This window comes from Botrytis fragariae (assembly GCF_013461495.1).
Source record: "Botrytis fragariae strain BVB16 chromosome Unknown tig00000255, whole genome shotgun sequence".
Lineage (NCBI taxonomy): Eukaryota > Fungi > Ascomycota > Leotiomycetes > Helotiales > Sclerotiniaceae > Botrytis > Botrytis fragariae.
Window position 1 is genome coordinate 609816 of NW_023501004.1, and position 23163 is coordinate 632978.

At 42.4% G+C, this 23163-nt stretch overlaps 9 protein-coding genes across 9 annotated transcripts; 2 read left to right on the plus strand and 7 right to left on the minus strand.

The window, feature by feature from the left end:
• Positions 1–109: 109 nt before the first annotated feature.
• Positions 110–1803, plus strand: Bfra_011964 (putative cop9 signalosome complex subunit 12 protein; the record flags this gene model as incomplete). Its single annotated transcript, XM_037342288.1, has 5 exons — positions 110–409; positions 571–1020; positions 1134–1195; positions 1251–1662; positions 1720–1803. 5 exons carry the CDS (start codon positions 110–112, stop codon positions 1801–1803), a joined length of 1308 nt encoding a protein of 435 aa, XP_037187946.1.
• A 2610-nt stretch (positions 1804–4413) lies between these two features.
• On the minus strand, positions 4414–5304 carry Bfra_011965 (uncharacterized protein; the record flags this gene model as incomplete). The annotated part of the gene is made up of 3 exons (XM_037342289.1): positions 4414–4643; positions 4693–5093; positions 5147–5304. The coding sequence occupies 3 exons, from the start codon at positions 5302–5304 to the stop codon at positions 4414–4416; spliced, it is 789 nt and encodes a 262-aa protein (XP_037187947.1).
• A 1635-nt stretch (positions 5305–6939) lies between these two features.
• Positions 6940–7771, minus strand: Bfra_011966 (putative alpha beta superfamily hydrolase protein; the record flags this gene model as incomplete). The annotated part of the gene is made up of 2 exons (XM_037342290.1): positions 6940–7279; positions 7341–7771. 2 exons carry the CDS (start codon positions 7769–7771, stop codon positions 6940–6942), a joined length of 771 nt encoding a protein of 256 aa, XP_037187948.1.
• Positions 7772–9134: 1363 nt separating this feature from the next.
• Positions 9135–10353, plus strand: Bfra_011967 (putative protein phosphatase 1 regulatory subunit sds22 protein; the record flags this gene model as incomplete). Its single annotated transcript, XM_037342291.1, has 2 exons — positions 9135–9381; positions 9449–10353. 2 exons carry the CDS (start codon positions 9135–9137, stop codon positions 10351–10353), a joined length of 1152 nt encoding a protein of 383 aa, XP_037187949.1.
• A 356-nt stretch (positions 10354–10709) lies between these two features.
• On the minus strand, positions 10710–11931 carry Bfra_011968 (putative nad h-dependent d-xylose reductase xyl1 protein; the record flags this gene model as incomplete). Its single annotated transcript, XM_037342292.1, has 5 exons — positions 10710–10739; positions 10807–10966; positions 11031–11165; positions 11225–11726; positions 11787–11931. The coding sequence occupies 5 exons, from the start codon at positions 11929–11931 to the stop codon at positions 10710–10712; spliced, it is 972 nt and encodes a 323-aa protein (XP_037187950.1).
• Positions 11932–13176: 1245 nt separating this feature from the next.
• Bfra_011969 (uncharacterized protein) lies at positions 13177–13910 on the minus strand (the record flags this gene model as incomplete). Its single annotated transcript, XM_037342293.1, is given in 3 exon segments — positions 13177–13488; positions 13542–13814; positions 13833–13910. The coding sequence occupies 3 exon segments, from the start codon at positions 13908–13910 to the stop codon at positions 13177–13179; spliced, it is 663 nt and encodes a 220-aa protein (XP_037187951.1).
• Positions 13911–16182: 2272 nt separating this feature from the next.
• Positions 16183–19030, minus strand: Bfra_011970 (putative glycosyltransferase family 2 protein; the record flags this gene model as incomplete). Its single annotated transcript, XM_037342294.1, has 5 exons — positions 16183–16547; positions 16637–16975; positions 17026–18043; positions 18097–18606; positions 18668–19030. 5 exons carry the CDS (start codon positions 19028–19030, stop codon positions 16183–16185), a joined length of 2595 nt encoding a protein of 864 aa, XP_037187952.1.
• Positions 19031–20074: 1044 nt separating this feature from the next.
• On the minus strand, positions 20075–20432 carry Bfra_011971 (uncharacterized protein; the record flags this gene model as incomplete). The annotated part of the gene is made up of 2 exons (XM_037342295.1): positions 20075–20090; positions 20131–20432. Coding segments are annotated over 2 exons (318 nt in total), but the record flags the coding sequence as incomplete, so codon positions are not given.
• A 1104-nt stretch (positions 20433–21536) lies between these two features.
• Bfra_011972 (putative beta glucan-binding protein) lies at positions 21537–22949 on the minus strand (the record flags this gene model as incomplete). Its single annotated transcript, XM_037342296.1, has 1 exon — positions 21537–22949. One exon carries the CDS (start codon positions 22947–22949, stop codon positions 21537–21539), a length of 1413 nt encoding a protein of 470 aa, XP_037187954.1.
• Between the last annotated feature and the right edge of the window lie 214 nt (positions 22950–23163).

The window sequence follows — 23163 nt, forward strand, 5'->3', positions numbered from 1 at the left end:
TCGCAGCAATCAAAGCATCAAGCATCAAACTGGGTCATTGTTTCCTCTCAGACCATAATAAATTTCGTATCCATTGTTCAAGAGTTGCAAAACCTATCTGAAATTGAAGATGGATGCGTTTTTGCATGAGTTCAAGGCCGCCTACAATGAGGGAAATGGCTACAGTGTGTCCATGACCCTTTATCCTGTCGCCCCTGCTTCAAACCCCAACAGACTTCGAGAATTCTATCGAAGTACAAACTTCGAACATGTCAAGAAAGACATCGAGTATCGACTTCTGTATGATGATCGATCTCCGTTGAATTGTTCGGTGGAAGAAGGTCGGGCATGGGTGGACGTTTACTGCGCCTTTTGGAAGTTCATTGGTTTCATGTCCAATGCAGAGGCCGCTCCTGAAGACAACTCAAAGGTATGAAACTGGATATCTGAGATGGAGGAGAGTATAATATGTGTCACTACTGCTTGACCCGACGTGTTTATAGAAACACGTGATAAACTTGCGATTTCTCTTGCTACCATTTTCTGGTTCTATCTTTCATACGCTCAAAGATTTAGCTGACAATAGTTTAGGATGCATGGACAAAGGTATATGAATCATGGAAAGAAGTAACAAATGCTCTTCATCGTGGTTATAGTGCCTGCGGATTTGAAGCTTGGACTGTACCTTGCTTATACGTAGCTGGCAAATATTTACGAATCTTTGCCATCAAAGCTGATGAAGCAAGTGGCACCGTATCGAATGCAGCTATGAACTACCAGGATGATTTGAATCCAGAGTCAGAGACAAACGAAAAGCTGGAAGATGCTGCTCGACAACTGAATCGTATATTTACATTATGTCTCAGCGACCGAGCATCCCTTGAAGAGTCTAGGAAATGGGCTACTTACAATATTATCAATTTATTGTTTAAGACCTACTTCAAACTAAACTCTATCGGATTATCAAGAAATATTCTCAACGCGATCCAAGCATATCGAGGTGATATGCCGAGCCTCGAATCTTTTCCTATGTCTCATCAGGTGACGTTCAAATATTATTGTGGGTTATATATTTTCTTGAGGAACATTATGAAGAAGTAAGTTTATCAAACTGCAATTCTTTTAATGTAGGGTCCCGACTAAAGATATTCTAGGCAGAGAAATATCTCACCGAAGCATGGACATTATGTCACAAGAGTGCGGTCAAAAATAAAGAGTATGTTCACAGTCGTATCGCTAAATGTTAAAACGGCCATTAATCACAACACCAGACTCATCCTCACCTACCTGATTCCCTGTCACCTCCTAACAACCCACACTCTCCCAACTCCAGCCCTCCTCCAACCATATCCCAAACTTCAAAAGCTTTTTGGCCCTCTCTCTCGATGTATCAAAAAAGGCGACCTCGCCGGTTTCGACGCTGCTCTCCTAGCCGGTGAAAACGAATTCGTCAAACGTCGTATCTACCTCACCCTAGAACGTGGCCGCGATATCGCTTTACGCAATCTTCTACGCAAAGTATTCATCGCAGGTGGTTATGAAGAAGCCAAGGAACCAACTGCTGCACCGGTAAGAAGGACTAGAATCCCAGTTGCGGAATTTGCTGCTGCGATCAGTATTGGGAGTAAAGAGACAATGGAAAATGATGAAGTGGAATGTTTACTTGCGAATATGATTTACAAGGTGAGTCTTGGAGTCTTGTCCTTCAAAATGATTAATGTGCTAAGACTCAGTCTTTAGAGCTTGATGAAAGGTTACATATCACGAGCACATGGAATCGTGGTGTTAAGCAAAGGTGGCGCGTTTCCTGGAACAGGCGTTTAATGATTTCTCTTAGCGGTAGTGAAACGACAACGATATCAATTGCACCCTGCAAGATGATAACCCGTGCATGTATGAAATTATTCTATTCGACGATATTCACAATAATTTCATCAATTTGTAAGTGCAAAGATTGGTACCGAGGACATTTGCCTTCTAAGCACCCGTTGATTCGCCTCATTTTGATCAAATACACTCGGCGATATATGTGAATCCAGCGTTTGATAATGAAGTATTAATTTCTCCTCACCGTACATAGGTACCACACCAAGATATTTGTATGAGGTTACTGGTAGTTCTAGCATATTTCACACGAGCCTGGCGGTTGTATGCATACATGTCATTCTTCTTGTAGTCATATATATATCCCTCGTTCCTTATCAATATATAGATGAGCATCTGCCTTGAGTATCTTGGCATCTACCTACATACGTTCTGAGTGCCTTTTTATGATTCATTTATTCTATTTATTCTGGATTATATTCTCTCTCTGTGTCACACATGTATGCATACACACACTTACATACATATATACATATATATCCAGCCAAATTCTCCATCTCCAATACGTCAAATCTGCCTCGCTTTTCTGCCTATACTATTGCGTACGTTGGTATATTGACAGGTAGGTAGGTAGGTAGATAACATCAAATATTCAATCAATAAATACACTACCTACTTCCTCTATACCCCGCGTCTCGGGGTAGCACGGCACGACACAGTTCTCATATATTGTACATAAACTAGGTATACTATACCCTTTAGCCTCGCCTCTCAAATTTCATCTCTCATCCAATGCCCCCTATCCCTATCCCTATCCCTATTTCATTTCTCCATTCCCCCATACATCATGAGTCACTCACCTCCTCGCTTCTATCCATCCATCCCGTTGATTAACAAATCAATCTCAACCCCATTCGTTCTTCTATCGCCTCATCTCTATGACATATTCTCCGAGATATTTTGGAGTTCTGAACTCATCCATTCACATTTTCATTTTCATTTTCATTTTCATTTTCATTTTCATACCGACATGGTCTGGTCTGGTTTCTTATTTCATTATTCCATAAATAGACAGACACCCGTACTGTTATCATAGGGGACAGAGATGAGGAAGAAAAGATAACCTATATTCTTGAATGAGATTTTTTATTTCTTTTCACTTCTTCCTCTCTTTCAGATTCAATCAAGTAGAATGAAATGTACCGAGTTTGTGATCAAAGAGTCCAAGAAGATACATACACATACACATATACAAATCACAGATCACATAATTTCCCACCTCGAGCTCCACGACAAATAATGAGCATGAGCATCACAGATATTGATATTAATACTCGACAATCGATAATTGATAATCGATAACACTACCATCCTATATCCATTCATTATCCCTATAAGTAATAACTCGCTATCAATATCATCAAACCCAAATCCAAACCCAAAACTAAAATCACGAAATCTAGTTCCCCTCTCCCCCTTTCCAATCGCCTCACGTTTTGTTTTGTTCTGTTCTGCAAACTCGACTGCCATTTTGGCTTGCTTTTCTTGCTATTATATCCTATCATATCCTATTTCATTTCAATCTTTCCCTCTTTCTCCCATCATAAAAACGGCATGCATGGGTTTGACCCCCCTTTCCCCTTCCCATCCCAAGAAACTAACATAACATAAAATTGCATAAAATGGCGTAATAGATAACATAATATAAATGAAACCCCCAGAGTAAAAGTAAGAAATGAGCGAAAACAGAAGATAAATAAATAGATGATACAGTCCCGTCCCTCATCCAATCCATAATCTCGCTCTTTCACATTCATTGATGTGTCCTGTCAATTTGATATGTTCCTCCTTTACCGTCCGGATTTCCCTACACACTTGATAGAATAATGAAGTGTCCAATCTATCAAACGAAACGAAACATTCAAATAAAAAGACAGGAAAGAGGAATAGAAAGAAAGAAAAAATTGGCATCAAAATAGTCAGCACAAGAATGATAATAATACATGCGGCGCCCTCTGCCCCTTCCCGTCTGTCCATTCGTTCGTTCATGTCGCCATCTCGGCGATGTGGGTAAGTCCTGATGAAAAGCCAAGCCATATCCCAAAGAAAAAGAACCCAATATGAAAAGAACAACAGAATAATGGTGACCATAAAGAAGAATAACATAAACGAAAACGCTGACGCTAACGCCGTGGTTTCCAAAAAAAAAAAGGATAGGAATTAAGGTTCGTTAGGAGAAGGAAATAGCGAAGTATCATGAGGTTTGATCGAGGTAAGTTAAGACCAAAGCGGTCAAAACTGTGTGTGGTATAGAAGAGAAATGTAAATGCAACGCTTATGTGAATATTCATGAAATAAGGTAGATAAGTGAATTGAATTGAAGTGAGGTGAAAAGGAGAGGGATGAAGATATCATGAGGTGGAGTATCGTGTAATGATGCGACACCCGTAGGGAAAGGAGATTGCAAGGTGTTGAGTTCGCTTGAGATGAGATGCGAGTTGCAACTATCATTCAATGAGTCCTGAAGCTTTTTGGTGAAGCACTACACTCATAATTAGCTAAATTTCAAACCATTTACATGTATCATTACAAGACAAGAATAGAAAGTACTCACGCAACAACGTCATCAACATGATTAGCCAAAGCAACAAACAAGTCAAAAAAAAGTGGTGAGCCTCCCTGCAACATCTCCAATTGCATCGTACCACTTCTCTTGAATGTGCTTCGACTTCTGATTATCAGAGCCAAATAATGAGCTCTTAGTTTAGAATCGGTATCAGGAGTGTTGGCATATGCATAACGAGCTGATGAGAGAATGGTACTGCATTGAATACCCGATTCTTTTTTCTGTTAGCGATGAAGGTAAAAGAATAGAGGGGGGAAACATACGAAGCCCTTGTTTCCTCAGTGCCACTCTTTGAAGCTCATCTAACCCATATTTCTCCGCCGCACAATAGATAACCGTATCTTTTAACAATTCGCCATCAATAGAATGATGATGAATGGTTGACTCCTTTCCATCTCCATCACCACTTTCCAGCTCCCATGTATTCTTGCGTTTGTTATGTACGAGTCGAGGGTAATAGTCTCCTTTGTATAGATATTCGAGTACGGAAGAAAAGATCTCGGGTTCTTCGTCGAGAAGTGTTATGCGTTTGTTAATCGTTTCCATGTACTGATTTCGACAAGCAGATTGGAAGAAAGGGGATAGACAAAGAACATCTTCGTGAGCAGCAAAGAGTCTTTGTTCGCGACCAACGACAATAGTGATTATGGATGAGGTTAATGTGCTAGATGGAGTTAATTATCGTGACAATTGAAGTGTTGTGTTCGACAAACATACTCTGGAGAAGAAATCTGTTCGGTTGGAGGTTTACGAGTAGTTTTCTCATGACGATGCTTTGATACAGCATGTTCTCTAAATGAAGACTTTCCTTTATGACGACGACTTCTTGAAAAACTCTCTGTTGCTTGCGATGTTTTGAAGCTTCTCGTAAACATTCTCGGTCAGTTGCTAAAATGAAGCCTGTGAGAAAATCGATTGAAAATCACGACACTGTTTTCTACCACACAAACAGGAAATGAACGTTAGTGATATCAATCGATGAATGATTTGACCCAGAAGATTAATTGAGCCTCATTGATTGAGAGAAAGAATGTTCTCATGAGAAGTGGGTGGACACTTTATATATGTATTCATAGGCAATCCACGGACTAACGCGTTCTAGGACTGGAAGACGCGATTTACCAGGATAGAGTGATTGCATAAGTGCGAAGCCTACACCAAAACAGGTGACTCTCAATCATTTTTATTTGGCCTTAGTTTTAACTTCTGCCTTGTTTGGATTGAACATGCCATTGGAAGCTTTTCCTGCTCGCAGCTGTAGAGCCAGGGAAGCTGCATGAGAAGTTCGAGCAAATCTTATTTTTCGGTGAGACAATTATGTATGTCGGTATGTGTATCGGTATGGTTGTAAGAGTTGGCTTGGAAGGGGAAAATCAAGGATTATCGGGGCTTTCTTTAGGTACCCAATGAACGCCATCTCGCTGTCTAATGAAGCAAACGGAGTCATATGGGTGATAATCTTGGGCTTCGACCGCTATATTAGGCCTGAGAATCAGATATCTGTAGGTCTGTCGCATGGAGGTACAAATAAAGCAGCATTCAATCTATTCCCAATACACGGGCTGAGATGAGATATCGATTACGACGTTGTATTCATCCCTGCTTCCCCGGACCACTCATTGCACCGATAAGTATGACAAGGTTTAAGATATCCCCTCAAAAGGTTGGCCGTGATAAAAAGAAAGAAAAGCAAGGCTGCTGTACTCCGAAGTCTTTTGTCGTAGGAGTTCTTGCGGGAGAATTGGGATATCATAAAACCCAATTAGTTGTAAATTCTCTAGACTTATGAAAATAGTCACCTCTCGATGTCCAACGAGCGAATGGTCATGGAAATTGATCGACCCAGGTCTCCATGAATTGGGAAGAATGTTGTACATGGCACATCGTAGGAATGGATGCAAGGAGGCAAGGAAATGCAGAGCGACCTTGAAAGCTGGAAAGTATATGCAACGCTAAAAGTGCTAGTATGGTATCTTCGTGTGACCCGATGGTTCGGAATTGCCTGTATGAGATACATGAAACTTGTGAAGGTGTAGGGGATTGAATATACGGATAATATCTTTTTCTGGAGGGTGTTAAAACTTAAATAACGAGGCTCGAGCGAGTATTAGATGGCCGAATGGTCAGATGAGAAATGGGGGCTGGGAAAAGAAGGTAGAATGGATGGAAGAGACGACGAAGAGAAAAAGGTTATCGCGCCTTGAGGAGTATCATTGAGTGCGCGGATCCACGTGATTCATGTAAAAAATAAATGTATAATGATTTCGCAATAAATATGTACTAGGTAGGTAGTGCAATACACAATACTGCAATTCGGAAATCCTATTTAGAGAATTTTAGTATTAATAAAATCGCGTTTTTGTCTTGTTTGCTGGGGGTTTGAAGCTATAAAGACTGCCCCAGGAGTTCATGCACCACTAGTGGACTGGACTGTCGATTTTGAGACCAGACGACACCTAGGTATATACACTAGTGTTATATATTATCATCAACTACTCTACAATTCCACTTTACTCTAAACTGACATCCCGTATAGCCTCTGCAATGATCACACTTCCACCCCCACGAACCAAGACCTCATTATGCAACGCACTTTGAATGACTTCTCTCTTCACCTCCAACGCTAGATCCGAGCACCTCTTCTCTAACATTCCGCCATGCGATTCTGGCACCAGCTCATCTTTTCCAGCTTGCAGAATAAGAATCTGTGGTGGTTTTGATCCGCACTTTTGAGTCCGTTCATGTAGCTCGCCCAGAGCATTCCAACTATCAAGGTGGTTCCTCAAAAATGGGTGAAGATGTCGATATGGAAGCCATTTCTGTGGATAGAGTGTCTCTAGCATAGCTTTACTATAGGTATAATACTGATTAATCTCATCTCATCAAGGATTATCGGGAACGGAATACTTACATGCCTAGGAAGGGAGTCTCCAGAATCAATTTCTGCAGACGCAATTCGTTTGAAAATATTCCACCCTTCGCCGCCAGACCTGTGACAATACCCGCTCCTATACTTTGACCCCAAAGAACAATATCGCATCCATCTGAGCCTGGTCGTGCTCCAAGATCCTTCCTAACCCATTGCATGGTAGCTTCTGCATCTTTCATGAGTCCCTTTTCCGATGGCCTCCCTCGTGATTTCCAATACCCTCTATAGCTGCAACATACAAACACGTATTGTACAGACTCGTTGTGGGCAGAGGAGAGTTTTTCCAGTTTTCGTGGAACCGTGGAGAGGAAAGGAAGTCTTGGTGGTAACGAGGCTGCATTACCTACACTTCTGTGAATATACATAACCGCATACCGAAAACAGGGAATAACAACCTTGGAAATATAAGACATAGACCATTCGCGTTCTACCTTGGTTTTTTGTAGCACTGCCACAAGATACTTCTGCAACACATAGGCTGATAGCAGTATTATCTGTAGATCTGATTTTCTCTTCCCTCCATTTTATACCCAGGCAATCTTTTTGGTAATTTGCGATAGTTTCTTGTCTAGAATTTGGAGGCAACCCGGGCTATTTCTACTACATGAGATATGTAGAGTAAGATGATATGAGAGCGCTTACCATGTAGATGATTTTATTTTGAAATGTCACCATCATGAAGCATTTCCCTACCTTGACTTAGCATGGAAATCATTGGGTTGGAGTGCCAACCAGGAAGATAGAAACACGTTGCATTACACAATGCAACGTACATGAGCCTCAAGAAAAGAGTAGATGAAGAACTTTTCTCTGTCTGATCACAACTCACAAAGGAAAATCATGGACTTCATGATCAATAAGGAGTACTGAACTTTCAATCTCTTCAATCTCCCAGACGTCCCGAATCGTCTTCCCTCGAATGCCACAAAATATCAGAGAGAAACCCTACTCACAAGTCCACATCGCAACTCCCAATCCTAAGAAATACAAAGGCGGAACAAGAATCATAGGCAGCTCAAAGAACCCACGCCGTTGAAACTGTCCATACCCTTGAGGTTTTCGTAAAATACACCTTGCCTGTTGAACAGGGAATCGAGGCGTCCGAAACATTCTGACTCAACGTTTCATTCAATATTCAGTATTTATTGATTCTTTGACTCATCGGAGTGCTCATGGACTGATAAAGCCATTCATCCGCATTGTCACTATTGTAGATTTTCTTTTTAGATTGTTTAGGTATTTCACTCACTACCTATCAAGTTTTATCAGCCACACTTCGCTCGTGAACCACGCGAGCCACACCTTTCATCGGAACCCCTCGCCTCCCCACCATCTTATCATTATCAGGCTAATGATGCAAAATTGGCCGAGACTAGGTAGAAACAGCGAGTATCTCTTCGAATCGAACAAGAATAGAGTTCTAAGATAAGGGAAACTCTATATTTTCAATTCACTTAAGCAAATTCAAGCTTCAAGGGACTTATATTATTATTGATACAAAAATATACGGGATTCAACTTACGCAGAGATCAAATTTCGAGTGTCTAAAGTTACAAATTATCTTCGAATACCTACCGACACCAATTCCGGTAATTACCTACATAAGTCAGCACAAGTTAAATTTCTGGCATCACTCCACTGCAAGCACAACAGCAAACAAACAAACAAACAAACAAACATACATACTTACCCCTCCATACACTAGCAGATTTTATTTCAACACAACACAGCAGACTTCGCTGTTTAAGCTTATAAAAGGAAATCCAAACGATCACTATGTCGAACGAGGAAGACAAAACGGCGACCAGTCTATCGCATATTTCCATCAACGGGGAAGACGTCGCAGGACATGATGCGCAAGAATCTACTCCTCCTCGTAGTAGCAGTGGCTGGGATGGAAAGTTACGCGTAGAAAAGGAAAAGGGCAAGAAGTTAGAGCTTGCTAATCCGGAAGCTATATCTGATCCTGAATATTCAGATGAGGAGAATGTTATGCCGGGGGAAGTTATTAATGCAGATGAAGGTACACATCTCTTTATTCGTCCTGGTTAAAGACATCTCTTTTTTTCCTGCATACTAATATCACAAAGATCTCCTTGACGATTATCCCCTCGATACCGAAGAAATTGACCTAGTACACGCACGAATTTCCTCCATCCCTTCCCTCCGTCTTTCACGCTTCACCCAAGTCCAACGTCTTTGTCTTCGTCAAAACACGATAAGTACAATCGAAGACCTCTCTTGCCTCGCATCCACCCTCACCGACCTCGATCTATACGACAACCTAATTGCGCATATCCGAGGGCTCGAAGATCTCATCAACCTCACCTCCCTCGACCTCTCCTTCAACAAACTAAAACACATCAAGAAACTAAACCACCTTACTTCCCTCACCGACCTCTATTTCGTACAGAATAAAATAACCACCATCGAGAACCTCGAAGGTCTCTCCAAACTACGCAACTTAGAACTAGCCGCAAACCGAATTCGGGAAATTCAAGGTTTAGACACTTTAACAGGATTAGAGGAACTATGGCTGGGCAAGAACAAAATCACCGAGATGAAGAATCTAGACGCATTGCAAAACTTAAAGATTCTGAGCATACAAAGTAATCGCATTCGAGATATCACGGGCTTGGACAAACTTTCGGGTCTGGAAGAATTATATATCTCGCACAATGCTCTTAGTTCACTCTCGGGTCTGGAATCTTGTTCTCAGTTGCGCGTGCTGGATATTTCAAATAACGAAGTATCCTCTCTGAAGGGGCTGGAGGGACTAAAGCAATTAGAAGAGGTATGGGCTAGTTACAATAAGATCGCAGACTTCAACGATGTGGAGGAACATTTGAAGGACAAGGAAAAGTTGAATACGGTTTATTTTGAGGGAAACCCTTTGCAGTTGAAAGGGCCAGCTTTGTATCGAAACAAGGTGCGCTTGACGTTACCACAGGTTATGCAGATTGATGCTAGTAAGTTTTCTTTTCTCATGTCATAGGTGTGGACTTATATGCTAACGTTACGACAGCTTTTGTTAGGGTTTCATAGAACACGCTTTATACAAGCAGGAGGTTGGCGTGTATAAATGGGAGGCAGTCAGAGGGGTATTTGTGCACATACATGGCATAGATATGTTATAGCATGGCGAAGGAGTTATTGGTGGGAATCAATGGGTTTCATGGACATCACAGCGTGCGTAGACGTAGGAGCACATTGCAGAGTAGGTATAGAATTTCACGGGTGGAACGAGTGCTTTTGTTCAACGCTTCAACTATTTAGATACTTTTGCAAGAAATGAACCAATCGAAAGCGCAGCAAAGCTTGTCATATCATCCTTTACCATATTTATCATGCTTATGCGAAAATGTGTAATGTTCCGAGATACTAGAAGGTCGACTGTTAGTAAGGGGAACACTAACAACAAGCTTCGACGGGAAAAGGATAAACGTACATCAGTAGGGTTGTTGAATCTCAAATTTCGGTCCAATTTAGAAATGGAATCTAAATCTTCCTTCTCCAAATCAAAATCGGTAACGTGTAAGTTTTGTTCCAGACGGGATTGGTTGTTGGATTTAGGGATGACGGCGAGGCCGCGTTGGGTTGCCCAGCTGCTGGAGGTTAGCATTGCTTGACGAGATAGGAAGGATTAAAGAAGAGGAAAAGGAAAAGATTTACCGTAACAAAACTTGAGCAGGAGTCTTCTTGGTCTTCTCAGCAATCTTCAAGATATCTGGATGCTCGAAAAGAGGTGGAGTCTTTTGAGCGTGATCCCATCCAAGCTCGATGAATGATTGTGGACCGAATGATGAGCTAGATATATGAATCAGTATACGCTTTCCCTTCCTAAAAACCCCCAGAGGAAAACTCACTAAGCAGTAACCTTAATTCCCTCACTCTCGGCCAACTTCAACAAAGTACTCTGCACCAAATATGGATGATGCTCAATCTGCAACGTCGCCGGTCTAATTCTCGCATATCTCAACAAATCCATCAACAACGCTCCTTGGAAATTGCTCACTCCAATACTCTTCGCCAACCCCTCATCGACCAATTTCTCCATCGCCTGCCACGTCTCCTGAATACTCGCTTTGGATTGTTGCACATCGCCTTCCTTGTCACTGTACTGCCATCCGGGCGGATAACGCACAGATGGATCTACATAGCGCAGCGCAACGGGGAAATGCACAATAAACAGATCGAAATAATCAATGCCCCAGTCTGCGAGCTGTTTGCGGGTAATGGGTCCCACGCGGTCGCCGTCATGGAAGGAATTCCAGAGTTTGGAGACGATGAAGAGGTCTTCGCGTTTGACGAGGCCTTCTTTGATGGCCCGCGCGACTCCTTGTCCGGCTTCGACTTCGTTGCCGTAGTCTGGGGTGGTTAGTTAGGTAGGTGGTTTTGGGGGAGGGGGAGGGGGAGGGGGAGAATTACCGCATGCTCCGTCGAATAGTCGATATCCGGTTTTGATGGCGTTGTAGACTGTGTCAGCGCAAGTGGCGTTGTCGACTTTCCATAAGCCGAAACCGACTTGTGGCATTTCATGGCCGGAATTGAGTTTGAGGGTTGGGGAAGCCATGATTATTGTGAGTTTTTGGGTATGGAGTTATGAGGAAAGGGATGAAAATTGTTTGGATGGGAGAGATGGAGAGAGGTTGTTTTGTTTAATATGAAGTGTTCTTTCTTTCTTTCTTTCTTTCTTTCCTCTTGGAAAGAGCGGGGTTAAGTAACTTATTAGATAAATGATGAGAAGGTGGGATGGTGGGGTGTGGAGGTGGGGCTAATCCTACGTGCAGAGTCGAGAGAAGAAACTCGTGGAAAGTTTGGATGTTACGATATGCATGAATTTGATTGTTGGATTGTTTGATCTAAATACAACATTCTCTTGTTCCGATTTATTCAGTTCTCCTATTCCAGAGGTATGCAACAATCCATTCATTCTCCAATGTTGCAATGTCTCCCTCCCACAGATTATCACCTTCCCACTAATATGTAACCCCGCTCTTGACAATCCCATCACATGCCACTACAAACAACAGGATAAACATGCATTCTATTCATTCTCTGCATATACCTCTCACAACAACGTCGTAAACCCTACACTATCCCCTACATCTGTACCTCCGTTTTCCATGCATCAAAGTACCGATCACAATGATACAAATCCTCATTTCCGAAAGGACAGTCCCGCTTGAGGCTGAATGCAAGTAAAACTTTGCTATTTAGCCTAAATGGCAAGTTTCGGCAAATTTAAAGATTGTTCCGATTTCTGACTGGTGGAGGATTGGATGGAATTGTATTGGATTGATACGTTTGGCTGAAAGGGATTTTAGCATGATTAAATTGGTATAAGGAGGATGCTGGTCCGGATTTGAATTAGGTATGGTTGTACATGTAGATATGGGTGTGGAATGGGGATTTGGTAATTGTACCTACATAGGTACTTACGGATTGGTGTTGCTGGTTAGCGAGATGGATTCAGGGGATGAATATGAAATAGACAGAGGGTTTTAGTAGAGGAGTTTCTGCTCCTTGGAATGGGATTAGTGTTCCAGTGTTCGATGATAAATTTTGTTCTTTGTTTGTATCTGGATCAATGTTCTTCATTTTTACGTTTTTGACTTCATTTCGGAAAATCAAAGGATGTTAGATTTACATCATAGTCGTTGTACAAGGTCAAAACCAGGATAATCCCACGCAACACTCTTCTCTATCATTGGCTTTCTCTTGAGTCGAGGAAAGAACAACAGCACCAGGACAGTGGACAGTTCAATGAGGAAGACAACATCAATCATGATAACAAAACTTTAGTTTTCTGCACTATCTACATATAAGACAGCCCTTCCTTCTTAGACAAACTCTTCCTGTTGTACTCCCGATACTCAGCCAGCTTCTCAGGAGTAGGATGAAACCTGCTAATAGGCTTTTGATCCCCCGCCCGTTCAAGAGTATACCAATATCCCTCTTTTTCTGGAATCTTTTCCTTGCCAACGACCCTGTACAGACCATCATATCTCCATCCCGCCTGTGGAGCCCAATCGGAATGGGGATCGGCTGCACGAAGAACTCTAATTAACATACCATTATCCATACTCGAGTCTAACAATGTCTTCCCGTCTCCGCAGTACTTGATTGTCTTGCGTCTTGTGTTAGCTATTTCCATATATTGCCTTAGAAGGGGTAACAAACATCACCGTTATCTACATTCTCATAGCCCGTTTTCGAACCATTATTGATCACAATAGATATCGCTCCGCGACCCTCCTGCACACAAATCCCCTGCCGCAAGTGTGGGTGTGCCATATCGCGCATAGCACAAATCATGTATGGCCACCACGTGCCGATTAAATGCCCATTGTGACCTTTATTGTATGGAGACCGCTTGTCTTTTCCCCAGTCTTCTCGGTATGCTGGTGGCGGCCCCTTCTTTCCCCTTCTAGTCCCGCGGAACATATATCCCTCCTGTTACACAAAAAGCACTGTGGCGGTATGGGGGCGGTTGTGATGGTCGACATATTCGAATTCAACTTTGGGTTCTTGTTGAATTGTGTCAGACATGATGAGTCGATGAGGGGGTTCGAAGAATTGAGCAGGGTATCAGGAATCGATGGAAATAGAAATACTCGTGATGATATGGATAGAGAGCCGACTCCCGAGTCGAATTGTAGTAAGTCAAAGGGAACCTGATGAAAACTCTACAATGCGGACTTTATGCTCGCAGAAGTCGTTGTGCAAAGGGAATGCTAAGCTCTTTCAGATGGATTTGCATTCGCAAAATCCTGTAATAAAGAGACTGGAGTGTAAAATTCTACTTAAAAACGTGTGGTAAAGGAGAAAATGCAAAGCAATGCATTCTAGAAGAATTATGATGTTGTTCCTGTAGGAAATCTAGGAGATCAGGCAGATCAGGCCAATTTATGTGGTTTCTGCGATGTTAGTCATTGATTCGCTATTCGTTTCTCTTGGTTTGTATTGTGACAGCTATGTAATTTTCATGTCAAACGTTCATTGAGTGAGTCATCAACATCATAGATAGATAGATCATGCGTCTTCAGAGGTTACATTCAGAATCTCTCTTAGAATAGTTCAAAGTTTGATGCGTTCTGCTTGCCATTGAAAGTTTGAAGAAAATACTTCTAGGCTCACACAGCCGAGTCGTTGTGGCATTCGATTGGTCGGGTTAGTAGAACATTTGATTTGTTTAAACTTTGGATTTGATGATTTAGATATACACTTACATGCTGGCTTGAGCTATAATAAGGGAAATATATCAAGTACCTCCTACGTCAGTCATGCTTCTTCAACAAAATTTATGAATTTTTAGGTGTCTCTCCAACCCAAGACCCTCAGCATTTAGATTGCGTCAGTATCTCTTCTGAGACGAGACCCCCTGCTACGAGGAGCTAAACTAGTATCATGTCCGTTGTAATCAACTCAAGTTCTTGGCACTTGGTTGTCCTCCTTAGCAAATCTCAACTAGATGCCCAGAAAGCCAAAATGCACTCTCAAATCAAGCCCATACTTCTATGGTGCTATACTTGCACTCTCTTTACTGGCTATCTTTTCCAACAAGCATGATATCAATAACAATATTTCATGCTCTTGTGTTAAAAAACATTGGTTCGGCAGACGATGGTCACTTAATCATGATCGTCCCTCTACAATAAGGCAATTAAATATGTTACAAAATCGGCTGTAGGACAAATGAAGATGATTCACCAGAAGAGTAATTCCCAAAATAAAATAATCCTTCTTTGCTGTAAAGTGACAGACTGATTGATACACATTCAAACCATGACCCCATCACTCAAGAAAAAATCTCAACCCAGCAAAAAGATACCGACCCGCATGGGACTCGAACCCACAGCCTTTGCTACCGGAAAGCAATGCGCTACCATTGCGCCAGCGGGCCATTTATGATTATTACAAAGGCTGGTCTTTGAATACATCAAGATATCTTGTCTCGGTACTGTTGCGTGAAATAAGACAAGCCGCTGATTCAGAAGGAGCGAATCTGATTTCAACTCCTCGCCATAAAAGTGGCTTGGGTAAGGAATGTAAATCGTATGCAAGAAAGGACAAGTGAGGCTTTCGTTTGCTATGTAATCGACAGATGCTGTATAGGTTTTCATCTTAAGTTCCAACTCAAGATCATGCGATAGATGGTGTGGCGAATTTCAATTCAGAAATCCTTTCTGTAACTCTTGGGTTGGCTTATGTTCTTGTCCACTTGATCAAGAGAGTTGGAATTGTTTTCGACTCTTGCAAATCCGAAAACTTACTCAGTCCGCTCATCTGTTCGCAACATAATCGGATCATCATCCCTCAACGCCTCGGGGTATCTCATCCGGAGTTGTTGTGCTGGACGTGATGTATATCTCATAAGATTGAAGTACCAAAAAACCGCCTCAAAGGTCGTCAGATGAGAGCTAACGAGAGATGCGAAGAAAGCGGGGAACATTGACGCTCACGTATGATACTGGTAAGTAAACTCCTGCAATTAAATTCATGAATCTTCAGACTGCAATCAGTACCCGAAAGCGTGTTTGGCAGACCAGGATTATAAGACTAACACTTATTCAAACACGCCCGAGAAAGAGTATTTATCCTTATATTATTCATATTGAAATTCTGTATGCCAGATTATGTACTTTAAACCCATCCCATCTAACCAATTAAGCTTGTGCCTCCTATTTCTTCCTTCATAAGATGAGTATCATACCAATCATCAACCAGAGAATACTCCCAAATCAAATAAACAATAAAGAGCGTCCTGGGTATCCCATTCCAATTTTCCCAACATTAAATTAATTCCGCATATAGTCATCCTTTACCAACTAAATGTCATCATTTCCGGATTCAGCGCCACTGGTAGAAGTAAATGGCTAGCACACATGACTCCCAGAGGAAAGATCGCAATGAAATCATCGATGTTGTAACTCCAGGGTAAGAAAGGAGCTTCTGCCATAATGACCATTAATACGATACCGAATATACACATTAAGTATGTGTATTTGAAGGTCTTGAGTATCTTTGGGACTTCGAGGAAGAAATTGGAAAATTCAACTTCCTTTGAAGTGGCACCCCATGTCATGTTGATCTCAAACATGTGGCAGAGGAGCGCTTGGGACATGTGAAGGGATACACCGCCGAAGAATATCATGAACATGAAACACCATTTTAAGTTTTCGAGGACTGGAAAGGAAGACGTTAGTTTGAGCGCCTTGAATGAATGTAGAGAGATAGATGGAGAGGAGAGTGAAGATGAAATTGGAAAGACTTACTAGCAGGAAGGAAGGATTTTTCACCAGAACGATGACGTTGCACGGCAAGACCGATATTACCCGCTCCAGTAAACACCACCGTGATTGCGAGCCAATTTTGCCATGAATCGACATAAGCACGATCGAGATATCCATTCCAAAGACCAACGAATACGTAATTGGCAAGACAAATCAACCATGCACTACCCAATGCATAGTATGTACCAATGTACGCAACGATTTGAACTTTCGAGCCAATATCGATACTGGAACAGATGAATTTTCGGAAGAGAGGTGTGAACGGAGACTTCCATGGCCATGTTCTAATAGGATTGAACATAAGCTCGTTACATCCATAAGCTATCAAATGGTCAGCAATGTTCAAAAGCGTAAGAGATGATTGAATTTACCATATTTTTGCCAGCGGGTCAATTCATCGTAAACAGTAAGAGATACACCTTCTTTGAATCCATCACCAGCCCAGGCAGCCATTCGGATGGTGTAGTGCTTAAGTTGTAATCGTAGAGCCATGTCAAAGTCCTCGGAGACACAGGACTCAGACCAGAATCGTTCATGACCTTCTTCATCCTCGAAAGCGATCTCTTGGATAGCAGACCATCGAAGGATTGCATTGTGACCCACAAACGCTGCTACACCACCATTGGCAACACCGTAACGAATAGCAGAGTAGATGAGATTTGTGAAGAAAGTAATGCCATTTTCGAAAAAGTTGTGCGATACTTGCATGACAGCAGAAGAGAATTGAATGATGCCGACATCTGGGGATTGTTCCATTTCGCTAGCAGCATCAAGCAAACAATCTTCTGGAACCTGAGTATCGGAGTCAATGAGGAGAATATAGTCACCAATTCTGATATTGCCTTCCGCCCATGCTTCAGGGTTCTCATCTAGAACATCTGACATGCAAGATTCAAAAGCTGCAACTTCATCAACCTGAGTCCAGGTAGCTGGTCTTTCGATATCTTGAAGTTTCTCTTCAATGGAATTGGATAAGGCAAGTCCGTAATTCATGTTTGAGGCTTTCTTGAATTTTCCTTTACGTTCGTATCCATTTTGACCATTGGGAGGACGGGCAGTCCAACCAATGCCATGATCGGCGTAAAAGTCAATTCTTTGTTGTCGACTAGCTTCATCAAGAAGTTGAAGACCATCGTCGTTGATAAATATATTGGCGGAGCCTCCTTGCAGTTCGTAGGTAGAAATTGCTTTTTTGATTGAGGAGACCGTTGGAGCAATGACGGCAGCTAAGCCTTCTTTATACACAGGACATTGGATGGTGACATGTGGTAGTGTCGTGGTTAGAAGACGAGGAGGTGCTTTCGCAGAGAAGAACTTGGTGTTCCTATTCAGTTGCTGAATTGGACCGAAGCACTGCATGAGAACTCCGATTACAACGTTTGTGAAGAACTATCTAACGTTAGCAACCATAAAGATGACATTTGATATCGCGGAGAACATACCAAGGAAAAAAAGCAGTATATTGGAGTGATGATCAGATAGCAAAGAGATATCCAATGCTTCAATACTACGACTTCGATTGCCAGCTGAGCGTATCCTAAACCCATAATACAAACCAGAAGGCAGATTGAACAAGAGACCATGAATGAATTGAGGTACATGGTCGGTCTCTCTTCAACGATAGACTGCCCTGACTCTTGGTCAAGCTCGCGGACTTGAGTTCGAGGTTGTGTTTCACTCTTTTCGTGTTCAGTTGCATTCCAGATAGTCTGCAATAGACCGTCCTCGATTGCTTTGGCTCTATCAAATAGTAGTGTTGGATCATCTTCCCAAACAACAAGAAGAGCTTCTCTAGCAATGAAAGCAGCATAGTGAGCTCTGCGAGCACGAGGAAGGTCTTCAAGTGTTGGTAGAATTTGAACTCGAAGGCCATTGGTGAGAGGGACATCAAGAGCGTCGGGCGATCTTGTTAGAAATGGTTGAACAACAGTAGAATTGATGGTCATAGCAGCCTATACCCCACATTAGTATTATGTTTTCTGGCTAATGTTAAGCTTAAAGACTGAAACTTACAGAAACGTTCATGATCTTCATCGCTCTACCAAAGGTGGAGCTAGCTAGTGCTGGAGGACGACAAAGGTATTCTGTCCTATCTTTGCGTACCATGACACCCTCATGCTGACCCGAATTATCCATGATCCACATCAGACCTCTTTGTTTCTGCCAAAGATAATTGAGAATAACTTGATGTCTGATATCATCTAAACGATTGTTGCTATACAAGCTTTGCCTGCTCGATGCAGTAGGTGATGGATCTGAGTAGCCATGACGAGGAGAATCATTTTCAACGACAGAATTTGGGGCAGCTGGAGCTTTCTCTTTGCTTGATTCAGACTTCTCAGGCTTTGAGATCTTGAAATAGCTAAGAACACCCATGATTAAGAGAGCTTTAAAGAAGGTGGCTCAAGTAACGAAAGTGGTTTGCACGACGATGAGGAAAGAGAAACAGATAGACACATGGGCGAAGACACAAACACATAATATAGATGCTCATAAGAAGGCGACACCGACAGCCTACCATTTTTGCATGCCAGCTCAAGATAGACACAGAGCTACCCTTCAGCCAGACGGGAAGATTTCATGGGTTTGATCGGAGCACCACCTACATGATAGCGTCTAGAACTGAGCGTAAATTGTGAAAAGCACGAACGTGGATTTCGACCCCAGTCCAATCGATATCCCCCGAAAGAAACTTTGGTACTTTTGACGGCTTTCCGCTGATCACCCTGAATCCTAGAAGATTTCCCTCGGAGTTTCCACTTTAATTCCATTGAACACATCAAACTCTCATCAGTATGCATAAACGTCGGACCGGGCAGTTTCCGAAAGCATGTTGTATTTCGAGCAGAGCTTCGTCAATCACTTGAAGTTATCCTTGGGAAGATCTATCGCTTGATAATGATCTAGGTCGTATAAGACAAGGAATATCTGCAGCTCAAACTGTCGACAGGGAGGAGAACACTCGCACAATCTGGTCCATAGGCATCGCTTCTGTTGGGGCTCGAGCGAAACTAGCTGAGTTGAAGCGCTGTTGGCCTATAGTGCTGTTGTACATACGGTGAGGGGATTTCTGCCTGCATGGAAATATTGAACTTTATAATTGGACAACAAGGGTAAACAAAATCATCCAGGGTTGCTTATCAGTATACGGTCGTATCAACCAAGGACTTCTAATCTCTCGCGATGCATACTGCAACAACTGAATGCGGTTTTTGACAGGCCAATGGTATTTCAATACTTGGTAGGGTCGTAGACGCGCCTGGCTAATATTGTTTGTCGTTTATTTCTGACTTTGAGGCTATCGATCTTCAATGGTACTATCTTCCAAACTCAGCGGTTCATCCGTCTGACAGTCGGAGAATTATCGTTTTAGGAAATGATACGCTCGAAATGGTCCAATCTCATGCCAAATAAGGAAGCTTATCGCTTAGCGTCACTAAATTGGAAATCAGATTGAAAAAAAAGGTAGATCCAACGTGGCAGCCATATTTTGCCCTGTCCTACTCGCTTGTATGCGACCAGAGAAACAGAATTCCATATCCACCCAGAAGGCTGAATCTGGGTACAACACCGTTCCAAAGCTCAGCTGGAGATGAAAAGATTCTTCTACGCTGTGTCTGGGTAACCACTTCGAGCGACATTTTGCGAAAATTGGACGAACACGATTTAGTGTGCCAGCTATTAAGAGGAGAACCTGCAGTTGTCTACCCAGTCTCTTGCACCAATCAATTCGTAATGATCCACATATGACCCACAGAACGCGGGATGCGTGGTGATGTTCTTCAAGGGCTTAACTCTGATCCATACAGAACCCTGTCGGACCTGATTGTCGTATCGAAATGCAAGATACGCATTCTCATATCTCAACCGTCGCAAAAAGAAAATCTGAGTTCAGGATTTGAAATGGCGATTTTTTCAAGGTGCACAATACAGGCATGGTGTTATAGTACATATGCGTGAACGATAAGTAAGTAATGCTGCCTAGGATGCTTTTTGTTGCCTCGAAGATAAACATGTGATTGATGTGTGAATGAGATCCCAACAAATTCTAAACGAAGCACATTGCATGAATGAACATGAAAACGACGTTGATGCGACCGTACTACAATGATCAATCTATGATGATATGATAAGGACATACAACGTTATTATGTTGTGTACCATCGGCCATATAAGTTGTGGTCCCTGAGTGATGTAGTTTAGATGTAAGCTTTCAAAAGCGGAATATTGTTGGTAGTTAGAAATACTGGCAGTGGAAGTGCTAGGCAGATCGAGGTGCTGCAATGGGACAGGAGCTCCAGACGGAGAGCGGTCCGGAATTTGCTCTGTTGTGTTACTGTAATATACTACATTTTAACGGTCGGAAGAGCAGGTAATCTCTAATGCCGTCTTCCCTAGCCGAGCTGATGTGACGGTTTCCGGGATCTTTCGCCTCCTTTAAGTTGTGGTACATGAAGATGTCGCCATTAATATCAAGAATGCAATATCACTTATAGTACTATACATTCGATGAATAGTTTAATCTTGCGAAACTTGGTTTTCCTGCCCCCGATTGATCTATGTTGAATGCAATCAAAGCCAGCAATGAGGTATTGTTGGCAAGGAATCTCCCGTCCGTGTGCGTGCGTTTTATTCCGATGCAGGCTAACAGTGGATCTTCTTTGCTCAGCATTTGCAGGTGAACATGCATTGGAAATCAAGGTCAAAATCGAAATCCATATCTCGAGAATTATAGTATGTTGCTTTGTTTGTCCCGTCTAATAATAACTAGAAATCCATTAAACTTATCATATCCAAAGAAATCCTCCAGGGTCCGTTTCCTATCCTAATTACGCCGATCGTTACAGTAACTCGTTTTTGTCCAATCTTTGTCAAGCTAAAGCTAATCACACTGTTGCCACATGTTCACTTGGTCAACAATCATCTGCCCACTCTTCTCCCATGTAGGAAGCCACTCGTTTCGAGCTTTCCAGAAATCGAGCTTTGCAGATGCACTTCCATCAACCCATGGCTTTCCATCTGCTCCATCCAGGAACCAGCCATTCTCCCCTCCAACAGCAACGTTTAAGATAAGATAAAATTCTTGATCAAACGGGGTATTTTTTCGGCCCGTTTGTGACCATGGATCCACGATCGCTGTTCCATTGGAATCGCTCAAGGGGAAATTTCCCTGTGGCCACAATGGACTGGAAAACGGCCAATACATGACTTGGCGTAGCGTGTTATCAATATAAGCAAAGATAAACTTCTCGGTCCACTCCAAGCCGTAAATGTGGAAATCATCACCGAACTGGGAATGCAAAGCAGCTCTCACGTTGGTGGTCTTTTTGTATGCATCGCTGGCCAAATCTGGACCCCAATGCAAAGAACTGGATACGAAATTGTTGCCGCCAAGACTGTAGGTGTAGTTATTGCCACGAGATTCCATGATATCAATCTCACCACTCTGTGGCCAGGATCCATAGGTATCCTCAACTGGCAGCATCCAAATGGCTGGCCAGAGCCAATCTCCTTTCGGTAGCTTAGCCTTGACCTCAACCTTCCCGTACTTAATGGTCGCACCAAGCTTGGTATTGATGCGAGCGGACTTGGCTGGTTGCACGATAGTCCCGTTCGTTGTGTTTGTAGAAGTGACACAATTGACAAGTATATTGGAGGTGGTTGTGCAAGTTCCATCGGCGGTGAGATTGATGATATTGTTGGTGGTGATCAACGATGCGTCTTGAATTGTAGGCTTAATGTAAAGCTGTCCATCTTGAATGAACAAATTCTCGGCATCTGTTGTGGTTTGCTCAAATTGGCCATTTCTGTTTTGATTGTCAGAGTCTGAATGCATGTACGTAAGGGAAGAAACTGACCCATAGCCTCCTACTTGAACTTCTGTTGTCCAAATATTTGGATCTAAAGCACCAGAGGAAAAGTCTTCTAAAAGGACTGGGCAGTACTTGTGGTGTGTGATTTCAGATAATTTCAAGTAAATAATGAGACCAGTTAGACCCAATCCAAGAATCAAGCCGCAAAGAGGAAAGACCCATAAAAGAGCCTCCTTTTTTGCCTTCTTGTTAACTGGAAGAGGTGTAGCATCTGCTTTGCGAACGCGACGAGATCGAAAGTATCCTGTTCCAGGGACTTCGGCGTACTGAAATCCAGACCGAGCCCCAATTGTAGAGGCAGGTCTTGAATATGGAGGTGTCGCGAATGGATTAGAAGTACCAACAGGAGTCTGTGCACGACTGTTTTCCTCAGATTGAGGGGTACTCTTTGGAGTGTTGACGTGAGATATAAGTTTCTGCATTCTTGCTGTAGTAAGAAACGAGTGATGCTAAAGTAAAAAGTTGCACTATCAAAACTTAGATAAAGCTCGAGGAGATTTCACATTATAGCCCAATGCTTCAAGCGATCATCACAACCTGTTTCCTGAAAAATAGAGCATCCTGCAAGCTTTGGCAGGACCCTTATCGGATGTGCGATGGTCGAGAAGGTGTATTGAGGACCCGCAGTACACATGG